A 19,879-nucleotide genomic window follows, 5' to 3' on the forward strand; every position below is an offset into this window, starting at 1 on the left:
AAAAAAAAAAAAAAAAAAAAAAAAAAAAAAATTATATATATACACACACATATTTTATATATATATATAACACACACCAATATTATATATATATATATATACACACACACACACACACACACACACACATAATATATTGACATTTCTTGCTACATATTTGTACACGCACATAACATAATTTGATCAATTTCATTTCCCAGTTCTCCTTTCTCCTCCTTCCTCCCCCCAGGTACCCTTCCTCTATTCTACTAGTCTCCTTTCTCTTCATGAGACCCACCCTCCTTATTTTCCCTTTTTCTTTCTAGCTTCCACAAAGAAGATATATGTCCCTTGACTTTCTGAGTTTGGTTTTTTTTGCTCAAAAGTTCCATATATTTTACAGCAAATATATAATTTCATTTTTTTGTTGTTGTTGTTGTAGATGGACAAATACCTTTGTTTTGTTTATTTTTATGTGGTGCTGAGGATCGAACCCAGGGCCCCACATGTGCTAGGCGAGCATTCTACCACTGAGCCACAACCTCAGTCCACCATAATTTCATTCTTTATAGGTGAGTATAATGCCACTGTATGAGTGTGTCTCACATTTTCTTTATCCTTCACTGGCTGATGGATACTGAGACTTGGTTCCATAATTTGGTTATTGTGAATTATACTGCTATAAATAGATATGCATGTATTGCTATAATGTGCTGACTTCAATTCTTTTTTTAATATTTATTTTTTAGTTGTAATTAGACACAATACCTTTATTTTATTTATTTACTTTTATGTGGTACTGAGGATGGAACCCAGGGCCTTGCACATGCTAGGCAAGCGCTCTACCGCTGAGCCACAACCTCAGCCCCTGACTTTAATTCTTTTGGGTAAATACTGGGAGATATTGTTGGGGTCATGTGATGGTTCCATTCCTAGTCTTTTAAGAAACCTCCATACTAATTTCCATAATGGTTGTACTAATTTACAACCACATCAGACATGTAAAAGTGGTCCTTTTCCCCCATGTCTTCACCAACATCTAGCATTTTTTTTTCCCCCAGTATGAGGATCAAAACCAGGGCCTCATGCATACTACACAAGTATGCTATACCACTAAGCTACCTCCCCACACTTATTATTTGTATTCTTGATGATGGTCATTCTAACTGGAGTGAGATGAAATCTCAATGTAGTTTTGATTTGTATTTCCCTGACTGATAAAGATATAAAAAACATAAAAGACATTTTTGAATGTATCTGTTGACCATTTGTATTTTTTTCTTTTAAGAAATGTCTGTTTAGCTCATTCTAAGCAGCTAATACTAAAATATTATTTGTTTCTTCACCAGGAGATTCAATCTCTGGTTTGGTTCTACCCCCTCATTAAAATAACCCCTGGGTTCAATCCCTGGTACCAAAAAATAATAATAATAATAATAATAAAAAAATAAAATCATATACTAAAATCAGTATATAACTTAGAAACCTTCAAGAGATGCTTATTAACTTTTGATAGAATGACTATTAAAAAGAAGTTTATGGGGCTGGAGTTGTGGCTCAGAGGCAGAGTGCTCGCCTAGCATGTGTTTAATCCTTAGCACCGCATAAAAATAAAGATATTGAGTCCACCTATAACTAAAAAATAAATATTAAAAAAGAGGTTTATGACTAACACCAATTGGTTAAAAAGTTATTCTCCAAAAAACTTCTATTAACACTTTTAAACCAAGAAGCTTCTATACTACTCATCAATATTGATAAACTCAGGTTCAGAATTACTGAAGTCTGAATAGTTCAAGTCTTATTTGTTTTTATATATGTATGTTTTAGTTGTCAATGGACATTTATTTATATGCAGTGCTGAGAATAAAACCTAATGCCTCACACATGCTAGGCAAGTCTTATTTTTAATTAGCAATCCTTGATCCTGCACCAGTACTTAATAAAAATGGGCTAAAGTTAAATTACTGGAATCATGGCATTTGATTTAAGAAAACTAATGTTACAAAAGCAGAGACAGAGCACCCAAGAGAGAGAAAATAATTTTCACAGGCAAAGACCCTGAAATCACAAATACTTACTCAGAAGTATTCTGGCTAAGTTTCCAGAGGGACCCATCCCAGAAGACCTGTAGGTGCTCCTTGAACAATAGTAAATGTGCTAAATCTGCTATACCAAACAGGTCTACCTGAAATCACAAAAAGTGCCATCAGCTAAAAAATTTCTCTGCCTCATCATGGCAGTTTATTTAGGTAGGAAGTTGAAAGGTATCATAGAGCTTAAAACTTATTTTATGACATACAGTTTAGTAGACTATAGGAAAGAGAGAAGCTCCCCAAAGAAGTGATCAATTCTATGGATTATCCTTAAGAATCAAAGATGACAAACTCTCTGGACTGTCAAATCAAATGTATAGAACAACACATGTGTGGGCTGCTTGAATCAGCAAATGCCTTGTGTCTACAGCTCAATCAGAAAAGATTTTTGCATATAATGCCAACATATAAAACACTTCACATTTTTCTAATGTTCTTTTTATATACATTATTGAATTTGATCTACACAATAATTCTAATGTGTAAGAGCAGAGACTGTTATACTTATTTTGTAGAGATCATAGAAAATGACTTATAAAAGATCACATGGATTGTAAGTAGTAGAAGACACGGCCCTAACACTTGGGTTACTAAGTCAGGTGTTTATATGTGTATGTGTATATTCTTCAGTGCTGTGACAGGAAAATGATATATTTTACTTGACTTGATGACACAGTATTTGAAAACTAGGTCATCTATTCTAGGAGAGTCCATAGTAGTAAATCTAGCTTTTACAGCTTATCTAGATAAAGAAGAGATTAAGAAACATTTCCCATATTTCCTCAGGATTGTTTTACACTTACCTGGTAGGGAGAAGAACAGTTAGGCAGGATCTTTTGTCCTTCCAGGATCTGTATAGTCCGAAAGCCGTTGAGGGGAAAAACATCTAGCTGCACCCTAAGGTCAACACTGTAGGAAAAGTCCACTATCTTCAAAGCTTGACTGTTCTTATTATAATCATAGGGATCGTAGATTCTAAGCCCAGATTTAAGAGAAAGAGATAATAAAAATAGGCCATGAAAGAAGCTGCATAGCTGATCTTTAAAAAAAATACTGCAGGTATGTATTAGCCATTCCAACAGCTCCCTCCAGTGGTCAGTAATAAAAATACACACAAAGGAACAAGGACAGTGTCCACTCTTGTGGACTAATTAGTGTGGACAGTGTTAAGACCAGTTTGATGACACTCAGTATATCTAAATCACACTGCATGGCCACTACAGAATAGTTATCAAGCTTTCATTTTATATAGTAAGTACAGGAAGTAGAGAGCAGGTTTCTGCCTTACACTGTACAAATCAAAATATACAATAGCAGCTGGGCGTGGTGGCACATTCCTGCAATCCCAGCTACTCAGTAGACTAAGGTAGAAGGAAAGCAAGTTCAAGGCCAGCCTGAGAAACAGTAAAATCCTGTCTAAAAAAAAAAAAAAAAAAACAGGGGCTGGGGAAGGCTGGAGATGTAGCTCAGTGGAACAGTACCCTTGAGTTCAATCCTTGGTTCTAAACAACAACAACCAACACCATACAAATAGCAATGATTTATATACTAGCAGAAATTATGATGGGAGAAATTAAGCTTTTATAAGTCTCATAGCCTTTCTTGTTTACTACTGTAGATGGGCTTTGCTTCCAAAGTTTAATAAAAACAAAACAAAATTAGGCTTTTTTTTTTTTTGGTAAAGAGTTGCCTATAAAATTTTGTTTCTATTAAACACAATATTGTACCTTACTTCTTTGCAATTACAGCTCTTATTTTCTAAGAAAATACTTTAACATGAATTCACTACCAATTAATTATATTTCACGTAATAAACCTATTCTAAGGAGACATAGGAATGAGAGAATGATAAATTACTTTCATGTTTCTTCTGTTTTCCTCAAACTCCTGATTGATAAAGGCCTTATATTCCTAAATACAAGCTTTAACTAATCTAATCTACAGCACAGAAGAATCTTACTTTAAAATTTACAATCTCCTAATTTTCCTTGGCCCTAGATCCAACTTATTTTTGATCACCATAAAAACTATGATCACTTAAAAACATTTTTTTTTTAAACTTTGGAAAGATAGAAAAAATATTTCTTAGATGAACAAAAAGAAGCATGATAGTTGATCAGAGGGATTGTGAACTATCATTACCATGGGCAAAACTTTCTGGTTTTTATGGATCTTATTTTTATTACTGCCCCTGATCCCCAAATATGTAGACATTGAACTAAATTATTTTGATAGGTTCTTTATTTTGTGAATCTACATGAAATTTATTGCCAAATTTGTTAAGAAGTAACAACATAGAAAGTAATGTTCCTTTGACACACTATGTGCTCTCCTGGAGTCCCTGGTGGCTGAGAAGGTCTATTTGAAGACATGGACCACAAATGCCCAGTTCTAAAAAGGTTTAGAAAATACCTCTGATTCCAATTTTCATAGCCTGGAGAACTCTACCACAGTGCTCTGAACTTTTAGTGTTGTAAAGTAGGGACAAAATAAAAACTATATCAGGGGTTCTCATAGTTGGAAACAAAGAATTTTTGGTGGTCAACATGGCTCGGGGGAATGTTACTTGCACTTAATTGGGTGAATTGGGGATTTATGGGGAATAGGGATATAAAACATCCTGCAATGCTTGAAACAGACCTGCAGAAAGAATTGTCTCATACAAAATACCTATGGTGCTCTTGATAAAAAATGTTGCTATGTAATGTCTGGGCAACTATTAAGACTGCTATCTTGCTGGATATGGTAGCACACACCTGTAATTCCAGCAGCTCAGGAGGCTGAGGCAAGAAGATCACAAGTTCAAAGACAAGCCTCAGGAACTTAGCAAGGCCCTAGGTAATTTAGCAAGACCCTGCCTCAAAATACAAAAATAAAAGGGTAGAAATGATAGCCTGTTACACAAACTGATCTGAAAATGTACTTTACCCATGAAAATGAAGACTAAATACAAAGGAATTAGTTAATAAACATCCATTCAATGTTTGCTTTGCTATTCTATAAAATTAATCTAAAATAAAAAGTGCTTCAAGTCTGACAATTCACTTATTCTTATTTTCCTGTTATTTGAATATGCAGTAAGAGTGAAAAATATAAAATGCTGGGTTAATGTAAAAAAAAAATTATTTATAAATAAAGAGCTGGGGACACTGTTCAGTGGTTGAGCACCCCTAGGTTCAATCCCTAGTACAAAAAAAAAAAAAAAAAAAGACTGTTATCTTAACCTGGAGGCTGAGACAGGAGGATTTTAAGTTTGAGGCTGACCTATGCAATGGCATAGCAAGATCCTATCTAAAAATAAAAACTGAAAAGGATTGGGTGTATTGCTCTTGTAGAACACTTGGTTAGTAATGTGCTAGACCCCTGGGTTCAATCCTTATTACTGTAGGGAAGTTAAAGACTACTATCTCAGGAAAAAAGGTAGGATTCTCTAGTTCTTTGCAGAAATCCATTTTGAGGCCAACTGTGTTTAAAAGTCTAATTCAGCCTCTTCTTATAGGTTAAATAGTCAAAAGAAGGATAAAATAAAGATTTCAGGGCTAGTGTGGTGGCACATGCCTGCAATCTCAGTGATTACAGAGGCTGAGGTAGGATTCAAGTTCAAGGCCAGCCTTGGCAACTTAGACCCCATCTCAAGTTGGTGGTACAGTGCCCCTGGGTCAATCTCTATTTCTGACGTGGTGTAGGGAGGGGGGGGAATAGGATTCTAGCTTTTAGTGTATATTAATGACCTTAATAAGTTAACTGCTTACTAAAACACAGGGTTGAGGAAGAAAAGGCATCTTTAAATCAGGCCACCCTACTCAAATACTATGAGACCAATAATCACTAAAAGGGTGTGCTGATTCTCTGATCCTTTATATAAAACAAAAATCTTGGGCCATCTTTTCCTTGTTTGTGACTCAACATTTTCTATATTTTTTCAGCTCTAAGTATTTTGGCTTCATTTTTTTCTTTTTGCCCTTTGCTCAACCTCCAAATCTTATGACTAAATTGGGTTTAACTTGAAGACTAAGTCCTTTTACTTGGTTTGTATTTACACTCTGGTTCTACTAACTTCTTTTGGCTCTTGTCTCAGTTTGGCTTAACTTAAGCTTTGGTCTTTGAAACTGAGCAGTGCCTCTACTGCTGCTATATCTGCATTGTCCCAACTCAAAAAAATTAGTAGACAATGTAAGTCACATTCCTCAAGATATTTATACTTCATATCTCTTCACACAGTTAATTCTTTTATCTGAATTAATATATTTCCTCAATGTGTTTTTCCTTTTCTTTTTGAGTAGATGAACACAATACATTTATTTTATTTATTTATTTTTATATGGTGCTGAACATTGAACCCAGTGCCTCACATGTGCTAGGTAAGAGCTCTACCACTGAGCTACAATACAGTGTTTTTTTCTTTATGTTCTTTTAAGCTAATCCTAATGATTACTTTTAGGTAGCAAATATTCTCTGAAAGAAATGTGTTCACTGATATGGCATTCATCAAAAAGCATAAAAAAGGGCAATTACCCATGTCTTAAAAGAAAGCTGACAATTAGAATAAAAAGAACCAACCTGTTTCTTAGAATCAAACTCCTTGGACTCAAGTCCCCATGGACTATTTCTGCTTTGTGTAGCTTTTCCACTATTGTCAAAAGATTATAAATAATCAACACTATTATTTCATGGGTAATAAATTCACTGTGCTGGAGAAGATCCTGGAAGTAGAAGAGAAAATATGAAATTTTTCAAGTTGGGGCAATTATAGTTATACTTAATACCTTGATAACTGATGCTCTATACTCTTCCTTTTTGTTCTCTACTAGAATGCTGACTAGGTCTATGTCCCAGTTTTAACAACAGTATGATCTCCTATAATATTGTAAGGATTTAATGAGATAAAGGAAAGAGTATCAAGGATGAACCGCGTCCATAAGAGGTGCTCTGTAAATGTTTAAAATAATGTCATTCCAACCATTTTAGAGAATTCATATTACTATCAAAATCCTCGGCAAAAATTTCTTAAGAGCATGCCAGTGGTGGCTAAGTGGTAGAGCATTTGCTTAACACGTGCAAGATTCTGAGTTCCTAGTACTGGTGGTGTGTGGGGGAGTGTAGGGGGGTCAGGTGCAGGGCAAAGAATAAAATTATATGTTGTGTCTGGGTTTTAAAATAATCCTAGGAGTGGGGCATAGTGGTGCATGCCCAGTGACTTGGGAAGCTGAGGGAAGAGAGTCACAAGTTCAAGGCCAGCCTCAGTAATTTAGCCAGGCCCCAAGCAACTTAGTGAGATGCTCTCTCAAAATAAAAAATAAAAAGGACTGGGAATGTAGCCTAGTAGTAAAGTGTCCCAGGGTTCAATAGTGACCTCCCCCCACCAAATCCTGGGGGATAGGGGTGCTATATATAAAACAAGAGTGTCCATGAGCTGATGATTAATTATCCTAGTTAGATGACTGGCTCATGGGAGTTTACTGTATAAATCTATCTTCTTTGCTGGTCAAAATAAAAAGTTAAAAAAAAAAAAAAACTCATGAAAAGTAATCAATGCTTTAAACTTTTAATTCATCTATTGCTAGAACACTGGCAGGAATTTTGTACTACTATCTACTTGAGGACTGTGCATTATGTTTTTAGTATTAATGCAAACCTGCAAGGTGAAGCAGTTTACATACTGGTACCAAACAATATAGCCATCTTCATATTGATAACAGCTGCAAAAGTGATCATACTCCTCATTTAAACGTTCCTTTAACTTGAGGTTGATATAAAAGTCCCATGGGATGGATTGAGAAGATACCTATAAGATATTTTAAAAATAAGAGCAATTAGCTGGGCACAGTGGCGCACACCTGTAATCCCAGTGGATTGGGAGGCTGAGGAAGGAGAATCATGGGTTCAAATCCAGCTTCAACAATGGCGAGGCACTAAGCAACTCAGTGAGACCTTGTCTCTAAATAAAATACAAAATAGGGCTGGGGATGTGGCTCAATGGTTGAGTGCCCCTGAATTCAAACCCTGGTACAAAAAAAAATAATAATAATAATGGAGCAATTAGAATCTATGCCTATGGCTAGCAAACCAAAACCAATTCCTTCTAGTCTTTCTGATAACCCAACACAAATAATAGTGAACTTTCTTTTTCCCCTTAAAGGAACATCTTAAAAGGCATAAATCTACAATAATGGACATAATAGCAACAAGATTTTGGAAGCTGGAAAGAGGAATAAGAGGTTAACATTTCAGTTAGATGACCCTATAGTATATAACTGGTAGCAACAACTACCTATGGAAGTAAGGCTAAGGGTAGAGCTAAAGTAATAGTGATTGAACTCCATTTAAGAAGAAGCTAGACCCTGGAATCTCCCTCTTGTTCCTTTAGGCCAGCCTAGAAACTGCCACCCAACGATACCCAACCCCTTACCAGACTACAAGTTTGTTTCATTTAAAATATCAAACAATGGAGCTTTGGACTAGAGGACACTAGTTACCAGTACAGATGGGAATAGAAAACCGGGAAAAAGTTTATATATGAAATGTTAAGATGTAACTCTCTACCATTGCATTCTCTGAACAAATTTCCTTATACAACTTTCAGAAAACTAGTAACCAGGCTTATATGCTCTAAATAGGAAATCAGAAGTCTTATTAGGGGGATCTGTTTGGCTCAATAGAAAAGATCTAAAGACTGAAGGGTTTTCCAATAAAATGACCCACCTACATCATCTTGCAGTGAGGTACTTAGCTATTAAGGTCCCTCTAAATTCAGAGCTTTCCATTAGTTTTTAGTATTCCACATTTAAATCTGAACAGCAAGCCAAAGGCTCAGAGAAAGCCTCTAATATGAAAGAGATGTAAAAAGACAAAAACAGGAGGAAACATGATGCAGGAAGAAAAAAAACATTTAAAGTATCATTAATGCTACAAAGAAAATCCTGGGAACAAAAAAAAAAAAAGAAAGAAGAAAGAAAAAGAAGTCTTGTATATTAAACATAAGATCCTATCATTTAATGTTTTGAACAACCAATATTAAAAAAAAAAAGATCCTATCATGATCCAGAGAGAGAGAGAAAATTAGTTTCACACAGTCTGGTGGCATACACCTGTAATCCTAGCAACTTGGGAAGCTGAGGTAGGAGGATCTCAAGTTCAAGGGCAGCCTCAGCAACTCAGCAAGATTCTTAGCAACTCTGAGAGACCCTGTCTCAAAATAAAAAAGGACTGGGATGTAGCTCAATGGTAAAGTGTCCCTGGGTTCAATCTGTGCACTTCCCCCCAAAATAAAAAACAATGAAGACTAAAACAAATTTGACAAAATACAGCTGGAACTCTGTATCTGCAGGTTCTGCATTGGAAGATCAAATAACCATGGATAGAAAATATTTGGGAGAAAAATTGCACCTATAAACTTTTTTTTTTTCTTATTCTCTAAACACAGTACAACGACTATTCACATAGCATTTACATTATGTTGGGTATTATAAGTAATCTAGAGACAAAATGTACTGGAGGATATTTTAGGCTATATTCCACTATTACACCATTTTATTTAAGGCACTTGAGCATCCTCAGATTTTGGTATCTGTAAGGGGTCATGGAACCAATTTTCCACAGATATCAAGGGGCAATTGCACTATAGAAAGTAAAGTAATTCCAGGCATAATGGGGCATGCCTATAATCCCAGCGACTCAGAATACTGAGGCAGGAGGATCAAGTTCAAAGTCAGCCTCAGCAACTTGGTGAGGCCCTAAGTAACTTAGCAAACCCTTGCCTCAAAATAAATAAAATAAATAAATAAATAGATAGATAGATGGATAGGATTGGGAATATAGCTCAGTGATTAAGCATGAGTTCAATCTTTGGATCAAAAAAAATAAAACGTAAAGGGATGGAGTTGTGGCTCAGAGGTAGAGTTGCTCACCTAGCATGCGCGAGGTCCTAGGTTGGATCCTCAGCATCACATAAAAATAAACAGATAATAAAAATGTGTGTCCAACTACAAATAAAAATAAATATTTTTTAAAAAGCAAAGCAAAAAGACAAGGAGAAAAATAGGAGAAAAAAAGTAATGTTTTTAGAGGTCCTGAACAGGAGAATCCATATCCTTCTAAAAAAAAAAAAATTACTGAAAATTCTTTATTTCTCTCCATTGAGACAATCAGAGAGAATGAGGAGAAGAAATGATTTTTTTTCCATTGAAGAAAATTTCTCAGAACTGAAGGAATTTCCAGATTGAAATGGCCACCGAGTGTCTAGCAGCATAGGTGACAAGAGATTTGTACCAGAATATGTAATTTTGACATTTCAGAATACTAAAGACAGGGCTGGGGTTGTGGCTCAGTGGTAGAGCGCTCACCTAGCACGTGCAAGGCCCTGGGTTCGATCCTCAGCACCACATAAGAAATAAAATAAAGATATTTAAAAAAAAAAAAAAAAAAGAATACTGAAGACAAACATAAGATCCTATCATGACCCAGAGAGAGGGAAAATTAGTGTCACACAAAACTTCAAGAGCAAAAGACTTCTAAAGCTAGGCTAGATGCCAAAAGATAATGGAGCTCTTCAGTAAAAATTGGAGGAAAAAAAATTTTTTAATAGTATTCAATATCCAGCTAAATTATCAATTAAGGTAAAATTATAATTAAGGAATTTCCTAATATAAGGTTTCAAAAACTCTGTAACCCATCCCTTTTTCAGGAAGCCACTAAAGGACATGCTCCTCCAAAATATGAGGAATTAAAGTAAGAAAGAATTAAAAACAGGATCCAAGAAACTGGGTATCCAATATAAGAAAAAGATGATGTAATTACTGAGGATGGTGGTGAATGAAAATTAAGGTAACACTGCGTGTGTTCAGATTGTCCAGATTGAAAAAGATCAAAAAATTTCAGGATAGATTTCCTCAAAAAGATAAAATTGAGAGAATACTTAACATGTTTGGACCCATTGAGAGATTTACACAATAGTCTCTCATTTCTGGTATCTGGTCCTGGCTCATAATGGTGACTAAATTCTTAATGACTCACTGACTTTCCAGTAGGGAACCCAAGATTATTAGAAAGATTTGAATGTACTACTATGGGACAGAGTTATTGCTTTAACCTACATTATCTGCAAGGTAACTAAAATTACAAAGAATCAGTCCCACCTTTATTATGGTTAGCTCTGCAGAGTTTCTTGATGCCACCCAAAATAACTTATAATCTTCACATATTAAGTATTCTTGTTTAATACAGTAATCCTCATTACCTGTTGAGAAGGATTAATTCAATTTAAAAATTACTGTGAAAGTAAAGCAATTCCAGGCATAATGGGGCATGTCAACATCTATAATACTATTTCTTTTAATCTAGAAACATTTGTACTACTCAAGCATTAAGGTCAACTACAAATAAGCACTTATTTATATACTGTCATGTACAAAAAGATATGCATTCAATAATACTTACCTAATTCAATTTCCTTCTCTATTTCCAATTTAGGCATTGGTCTATCTTCTACAGAAAACTCTGCAGAAGCACTTAACTCTGGTAGGGATTTTAGTAGTTGTCTGCGACACTGAGGACACCAGGGTGACTGAATGGGGTTTTCTACGGCAAGAAAAAGTTGGGAAAAAAAAAAAAATCATCTAAAATACTTACTGCTTAAAATGACATTATAACGGGGGGCAGGGGGGAATTACAAAATCAATACTGCCAATCTGATTATATTCATTTGCCTTAGGTCTTTATGGAACTGTGTTCAGTTAGTATTAGTTTCTACAAACATCACAATTGATAGCAACTTCTCTAGAGAGGAAAAGAATACAGTTAAGTTTGCTGAGATAAATAAGTGTTCATTAAACATGGATCTGGACATTTGCTCATAAAATTAGATGATACTACCTGTAGTCTCATTAGTAAGCTCCAGTTTCTCAGGAATCTGAAGACTTTTGATAGAGGAGGTACTTGAAACCGAGGCAGAAGATCCAGAGAAGCCAGAAGAGTGGGTGACTTCACGACTATCTTCAATAATTGGACTGAAAGAATCACAAGTGATTTGATTGATATCAATTATCTTAGGTATAACAGAATCAACAAAAATAAGCTGGTATATATTATCCCCATATTTCTGATCAACCTTATTTAAAAATCATTTATAATAATTTTGTTAGCTGTATTTTTAAAGCCCATTATTCTCACAAATTAAAAAGAAAAAGATACATAATCAGAATCTAGGTAACTTCCTCTCTCCTCGTTGATAAGCAAGGGCCAGGATTACATTTCTGGATTTATACTTTACCAAATCTATAGTTAAGAGTTCATTCTACATCTACTCTATTCTACTGAGAAATATTGACCAACACTGACACTAACTTTATTCCTCTTCATCCTTCTCTGGACACTTTAGTCTTCAATAAGAGAAAGTCAAGAAAAGAAAAAGGAAACTCAACTCACACAATGTGAACACATACCTGCAAATGAGATTAAAATTTGTCAGGGGAAAAGCCTGAAAATGCAGTTTTAAAAGCATAGATTGGCAAATTTAAGAATATTCCTAAAGCTGGAATTAGTTTGTTTAAATTAGCTGACTCTTAAAAACAGATGGATCATAAGACTCAGTCCCTGGCTGTCTGTACTATTCTCTCATACCTACTCCCTAATTCATTTTTACCTATCAAAAAACACTTTTTCTTGGGCTGGGGATGTGGCTCAAGCGGTAGTGCGCTCGCCTGGCATGGGCGCGGCACTGGGTTCGATCCTCAGCACCACATACAAATAAAGATGTTGTGTCCGCCGAAAACTAAAAAATAAATATTAAAAAAAAAATTCTCTCTCTCTCTAAAAAAAAACACTTTTTCTTGCTGGGCATGGTGGCACATGCCTATAATTCCAGCAGCTCAGGAGGTTGAGGCAGGAGGTTGCAAGTTCAAAATCAGCCTCATTTCAAAATACACTCTACTGTCATATATAGCTAAAAACAAAAAAAAACAAACAAGAAAATAGCATGCACCCAGTAAGTCAGACGGTTTTTGCAAAGTGGGCAGCACCACCAGCCTATACTCAGCGAGCCAACTTCCAGGCAAAACAACATTCCTCACTCCTAAAAGCTATTAGACATATACAAAAGGCCAAATTTGACTCCTATTTAAGAGAACATGCAAGAATGACACTCACAATTTAAGCAATACTTTGGTTAAGAGGTACATACCTGTATCATCCTTTATTTCCATATAGATTAGGGAAAATTTTTTATTAACTAGTTGCCATTAGCTGACAACCTTACGTTTAAACCAAAACATGAAAAATTTGAAGTCCCAGTCAGACATCCATAAAATCAATTAATTCTGATGTGAATTAATATGATGTATGTCACTTCTTAAAGGAGTGGTGTGATATAGAAGAACAAACATGGCTTTTGTAGTTAGACAGGTCAAGGTAAAAAAAAAAAAAAAAAAAGTCAGCCTCAGCAATAGTGATTCTCTAGACCACTTAGTGAGACTCTATCTCAACATAAAAAAATTTTAAAAAGGCTAGGGATGTGACTCAGTGGTTAAGTGCCCCTGGGTTCAATCCCTGGTACTAAAAACCAAAAACAAAACCAAAGAAACAACAACAACAAACACCTTTTTCTTTAATACATCTCTAGTTGATTATCTGAAATCAACATTAGTTATTCTACCATTATTTTAAATTTAATATTAAGAAAAAATTGTCTCCTCTTTTCTAATCTTATACCTAAATTGTTGCATTTCCTCAAAGGTATCATAATCCTCCTAGATCTCTTAGACTCATAATTATCACAATTCACTTCCTCTAACCCTTGTATCCAAACTAATCACTAAGTTGACAATTTATCTAGAAAAGCCTTACTCTCATATAAAGCATTTGGCAACTAAGTACCTAGCAGATAATAAGATAGTGATAATTGATCACTGTAACTGACAAGCACTCATACAATAAGAAAGCAAACATTCTGGTTTGTAAAACCTATAATCGCCCGTCACCTCAGTTTCTTGATGCTGAGGGTTTGATTGTAGATGGTGCCACATGCAGTCTGCTGCTCCTCAGAAGTCTTTGCATCTAGATCCTCTTCCTGCAATAGTCTCCCGGGATCAGAAGGGAGATCCTTCAAAGACAATATCTCATGAAAAGGAGTGGATGCAAAATGAGCTGCTCTAGCAAAGTCACAAGTGTCTTCTGGGTTAGGACAAATAGTTACATTCCTGAAACCTGTGATAATGGCATCCTCACTCAAGGGCTCAATTCCAGTAAGTTCATCCTGAAATAAAAACCATATAGTTTAGCTGAAATATATCAATAAACATAAGAATGGTGATGATTATTAACAGAGAATACATAAGTAGCATATCAGGATCTCTAGGTAAAGACAATAAATAAAAGCACATGATAGCTTTTGAAGAAAATGATTTTGAATCACGAACACAAAAAACTATGCCTAATCAAAAAATAGACTGTGATGAGTCTCCATACAAGAAAAAATATTGGCCAATTTTCCCCCCAAAGAATTTCACCTAATTAAAGCACTAATATTATTTTTCTTCTGTCATTCACTCAGAAAATATTCTGCCATTCTCCTAATTTTTAAGAGAGGAAACATGTCTTCCTCTATGCCACATACTTAATTTTTATTTTATTCCTTAAAGGTAATTCATGATTTTGATAGAAATGGAAAACTAAGTATTCACAATGAACCACCTGAAATACTATTACTCAATCTAATATTTTTATTATATAATTAAAACACAACTTTGTCTTTTAAAACATATGTGGTTTTAAACAGCAACTAGTTTTAAAAGGATATTCAATGAAAAAATATCCGTCCTACATGCAACCACCTATCCAACCCCTATTTCCTACTCCCCCCAAAGGCAGCCACTATTACCAAACAAATCTGGCAGTATATATGCAGAAGCATATTCTTTGTATCTAAGAAAGAAGTTGTAAAAAAGATTACAGTATATATGCTATTATGCATTGTTCCATCTTACACTATTCGCATTTTTTTCTAAGCTATTAAAAATTCTTTAAAAACATGATGGTCACATTAAAGGATTATTAGAAATTAACTGAGGCCTTCAAGTTATTCTCTATTTTCAACCAGTAAAAAAACTATTTTCAAATATGCCTATACATAAATCTTTTTGAACATCTTAATATTCCTAGGATTGATTCCTAAAAGAATTATTAGGACAAAAGGTTATAAACACTTAAGGTTCTTTATACATATTGTTTAGCTGTCCTAAAAGGGATCATACCACTTTATATATTTACCTGTAGTATACAAAAAGTACCTATTTTTTGTTTTAACTCCTGTGGATATTAGATATCAATTTTTATATCATTACCACTTTGACATATTCTTTGAATTTTTGACTTTAAGTTAAATAAATTAAATAAGTAAAAGATACATCCTGAATAAATGTAGCTTAAGAAATAAGAGATAAAACTGATGTCTATAGTCCAAGTATACATTTTATGCAAATACTACTTATGATCCTATTAGTTTAGACATTTTAAATATGACTGTTTTAAGGGATAAAACATATGGTAGGTACCTATTAATAAAATACAAGTACAACATTATAAGACAAAAAAGCAAGATGAAGACTATTAGACTCCTTTAATAATTCAGTCTATCCTGAACAACTAATTCTAGAACCACTGAATCTAAATCCAGCTCCAGTATCACATTCTCCAGTGGTATTCTCCAGGACACAGTATATATTTAATTACTCTATTGCATCATGGTCTTTTTCACAGCAGGCAAGGAACTATTAGAACTATTTGGGAAAGTATTTAAAACAGAGACATATATATGTTAGACTTCTTTCCTGGAAATTCCAATTCCATATAACTAAAATGGAGCCTGAATATGTTTTGCCATAAAAATCTCCCTAGCTTTTTCTGTATTGCTGGAAATATTCTATATCTTAGGTATAAAACGGCACAAATATTCACATATGTAAAAATTCATCTAGCTGGGCAATTAATAATTATGCACTTTTAGTGAGTATAAAATATACCTCAATCATGCTTAAAAATTTTTTCCAAATGTTCCATTCCCTTGGATGTAGAGAACATACTGCTTTAAATCACTAAAGCTACTGATAACATCTCCCTGTAAAAGTCTTCAGATTAAACACATTCAATTTTCTTCAAGCTTATAACAAGTTTCCAGATGCTGCTTTGAAAAGGATTAGTTTTCTTCCTTAAAATATCAGTGAAATGCCAATGATAACAGCTATTTACTTTGACTTACAGGGTCTTTTTTTCTTAGTTGTAGGTGGACACAATACCTTTATTTATTTATTTTTATGTGGTGCTGAGGATCGAACCAAGTGTTTCACACATGCTAAGCAAGTGCTCTACCCTGAGCCACAACCCGAACCCCTTACAGGGTCATTTACCCCAAGTATTATCATGTCATAAGCCCATAGTGATTAAAATAGAACATTACACAAGTAAAATGGCTGGTCTACATAACTTTTCCATTACCATAAAAGGCATTTTATTTTACTTTATTTTTGGTACTGGGGATTGAACCCACAGGTGCTTTACCACTGAGCTACATCATGACTCCTTTTTGAGACAGGGTTTTGCTAAGTTGCCGAGGTTGCCCTTGAACTTGAAATACTCTTGCCTCAGCTTCCTAAGTTGCTGAGATTATAGGTAGGTGCCACAGTGCCCAGCTCATTTTATATATATAAAAAAAGAAGAAACAACCTTTGCTATGTTGGCTAAAAAAAAATTAAAAGTGTAAAACTGCTCTCAAATCAATTTTTTACCCACTTTAAAAATTTAAGATATAATTTACATCCAGAAAATTCACCCTTTTATAGTATATATTGCAAAGGTTTTTAGTATATTGACAGGTTGTATAACCATCACCACCACTTAACTCCAGAACATTTTCATCCCTCAAAAAGAAATCCCGTACCTATTAACAGTCACAGTCCCCTCTTTCTCTAATTCCCTAAAAATCCCCAATATACTTTTTACCTATTCTGGATATTTCATGTAAATGCAAACGTATATAATATGTGGTTTTCTTTGTGCCTAACTTCCTTTAGCTTATGTTTTTTGTTTGGTTTGATAACTGGTAATTGAACCCAAGGGTGCTTAACCACTGAGCCACATCCCCAGACCTTTTTATTTTTGAATTTAGAAACAGGGTCTCACTAGATTGTTCAAAGCCTCATTAAATTGCTGAGGCTGGCTTCAAACCTGTGATCCTCTGCCTCAGCCTCCTGAGCCTCTGGGATTACAGGCATCCACCAACCATGTTTTCAAGGTTCATCTTGTTGTGACATGTATCAGTACACCATTACTTTTCATTAGCAAATAGTATTTCACTGCATATGGTATTTTGCTTATCCTTTGATGGACATTTGGGTTGTTCCCACTATCATGAATAATGTTTCTATGAACACTTGTGTACAAGCTTTTTGTGTCAACATATTTTTTATTCTCATGGGTATATATTTAGGAGGGGAGTTGCTAGGTTAACTCTATGTCTAATATTTCGAGAAACTGCGAGTTTTCCAAAGTAACTGCTATTTTACATTCCCACCAACAACATGAAAGTTCTGATTTCTGTATATCCTTGATCCAGGACACTTGTTATTATCTGTCGTTTTTATTATAGCCATCTTAGTGAGTGTTTAATCATTGTATTTCTGATGTGCATTTTCCTGGTGACTAATGATGCTGAGCATCTTTTCATGTACTTTGTTCAAGCTGGTGATTTTAATTTTAACCTAAACTTTTGGAAGTTTTAAATGAAAACAATACACTGGTCCATTTATATTAAGGATATTTCTTACACAAACATCTGGAGAGACATCCTCATTTAAGGTGATGCTTTCTGTAGTTTTGAGTACTGCAAGGGGTCTTCGTTGGGCTAAGCTCTTTGGGAGCACTTCAGGAGAACTGGAAAAAGACATACTGCATTTAGAAATTTTTTTGTTTATTTACAGACAATAGTAACCACTAATTTATTCTCATTTATAATAACAGAAAGTTTAAGTTAAAAACAACAACAAAAATCAACAAACCTTTCATTCTTTTTTTCTGAAAGAAGAGATTCGTCAAAAATGGAGAAAGGTATACTGGGACCTATAGAAAAAAAGAGACTAGATATATAGTCTTAGGAGTACATGCTTTACTCTTCAAGACAACTAGAGGAATTAATATTTTGTGTTGTTAAGCTTCAAACACATAAAAGTGAAGATCATTAATAATTTATTATCAAAATACAGATGATCTTGATTCACCTATTTCCCTAACCAATGCTACTACTCCTCTAAAACCTACCCCAACAGGAGGATTTTGAAGCAAATCCAAGACATAATATCATTTCAATATGGTTTTTCTAAAAAAGACTCTTTTCAAATGCCAAATCTCAAGATGTGCTAACTATATAATAATTTTTGAATATACAGTATCTATTTAGAAGTTCTACATTTTACCCATTATCTTTAAAAAATTTTTTAAAGTGTGTTTGAATTGAGAATGCAGAGTAAGATTCATATACTGTGACTAATGCCTCTTTTATTATATAGGGCTCTTCAGATACTTTTTAGTTGAAGAAATTGGCTTGTTTGCCACATAATGCTGGATTTTGCAAATTATATCTCCCTCTGTTGTTTAACATGTTCCTCTATGCTTTGTATTTCCTATAAATTGGTTGTTAGAATTAAAAGTTCAATTAGATTTGGTTTATTTTTTATAAAACTACTCACAAATGAATATTCATGTTGCTACCACATTTAACATATTTAAATAGAAAAAGTCCAATTTGAACATAAAATAGTCAAACTTTTTTTCCTTCAAAAAGACACTGTCCTTAGTCTTGGCTGCTGGATACTACTGATAAGTTACTGAATATAATTTAAGTGGAAACTTACATTATTTTGTACTAATATAAATCTGAAATTATATTTAAACCAAATTCCATAATTCAAAAATACAACAATACTCTCTTTATTCCCCCTCTTCCTTCTTTCAACCCCTTTACCATAATTAAGAAAATATTTACCATTTGTTATATAATCCATTTGGTATCAACAACATTTTCATGAGGCTGTCAAATGTAACTCACCTTTAGAGTGAAGTTGTTCTTGACAAATGCTTTCTGCAAGTGAAGTTTCCCTATGAAAAAATTTGTTTTAAAAAGTGTTCAGTACCCACAGTAAGAATTATTTAATTTTTTAATTGTCTAAGAGGCTTTTTCATTAAATATAATCCTCTTCACTATAAGATAAAAAAAAATTATTCTGCCACTCTCAATCCCAATTCTCTTGAAGAAGTCATTAGAAATGTTATGGAAATATACTTGATTATAGGTTAAATTACACTAATAGTTAAGCAGATCACAAATGGTAAGCTATGATTTTTATAAAACAAAAACAAAAATAAAGCACAAGAAAAGAGACATACCAGTGTTAGCAGTAATTCTCTTGTTGGTTGAAAAGAGTGATTAAAAAATAATTATTTGTTTCTATAAGAAAAATGTATTTTTTATGGAAACAAGTTAGTAACAATCATCCCTCAGTGTCATAGCTTATGCTGAGACAGAAACTTAGATACATCATGATCCAAAGCTATTAGTTAAGGAGACTTAAAGTCACTAGAGAATCAAAGATTGGTTCCAATCCTCCCTTAAGGACTAGGTGTGTAGCTCAGTTGTAGATTCTTTGCTTAGCATGTGTGAGGCCTGGGTTCAAACCCCAGTATCACTAAAAAAGGAAAAAAGAAAAAAAAAAAAAGGAGAGAGATTATTATTATTTTAATATTTATTTTAGTTTCGCGACACT

At 34.1% G+C, this 19,879-nt stretch overlaps 1 protein-coding gene across 2 annotated transcripts in view; it reads right to left on the bottom strand.

Moving 5' to 3' along the window:
* Bub1b (BUB1 mitotic checkpoint serine/threonine kinase B) overlaps positions 1 to 19,879 on the bottom strand; it is a 62,460-nt gene that overhangs the window by 5,502 nt on the left and 37,079 nt on the right. For both annotated transcript variants that reach the window (XM_048793091.1, XM_015480837.2), the window contains exons 12-22: positions 19,165 to 19,214; positions 18,119 to 18,179; positions 17,888 to 17,993; positions 14,048 to 14,322; positions 11,946 to 12,079; positions 11,511 to 11,651; positions 11,210 to 11,310; positions 7,711 to 7,860; positions 6,636 to 6,778; positions 2,879 to 3,050; positions 2,061 to 2,167 (exon numbers count right to left, since the gene is read on the bottom strand). In XM_048793091.1, the coding sequence (XP_048649048.1) occupies positions 2,061 to 2,167; positions 2,879 to 3,050; positions 6,636 to 6,778; positions 7,711 to 7,860; positions 11,210 to 11,310; positions 11,511 to 11,651; positions 11,946 to 12,079; positions 14,048 to 14,322; positions 17,888 to 17,993; positions 18,119 to 18,179; positions 19,165 to 19,214 (1,440 nt within the window). The remainder of the gene's footprint in view (positions 1 to 2,060; positions 2,168 to 2,878; positions 3,051 to 6,635; positions 6,779 to 7,710; positions 7,861 to 11,209; positions 11,311 to 11,510; positions 11,652 to 11,945; positions 12,080 to 14,047; positions 14,323 to 17,887; positions 17,994 to 18,118; positions 18,180 to 19,164; positions 19,215 to 19,879) is intronic.

The sequence above is a fragment of the Marmota marmota genome, unplaced genomic scaffold, assembly GCF_001458135.2.
Source record: "Marmota marmota marmota unplaced genomic scaffold, marMar, whole genome shotgun sequence".
Lineage (NCBI taxonomy): Eukaryota > Metazoa > Chordata > Mammalia > Rodentia > Sciuridae > Marmota > Marmota marmota.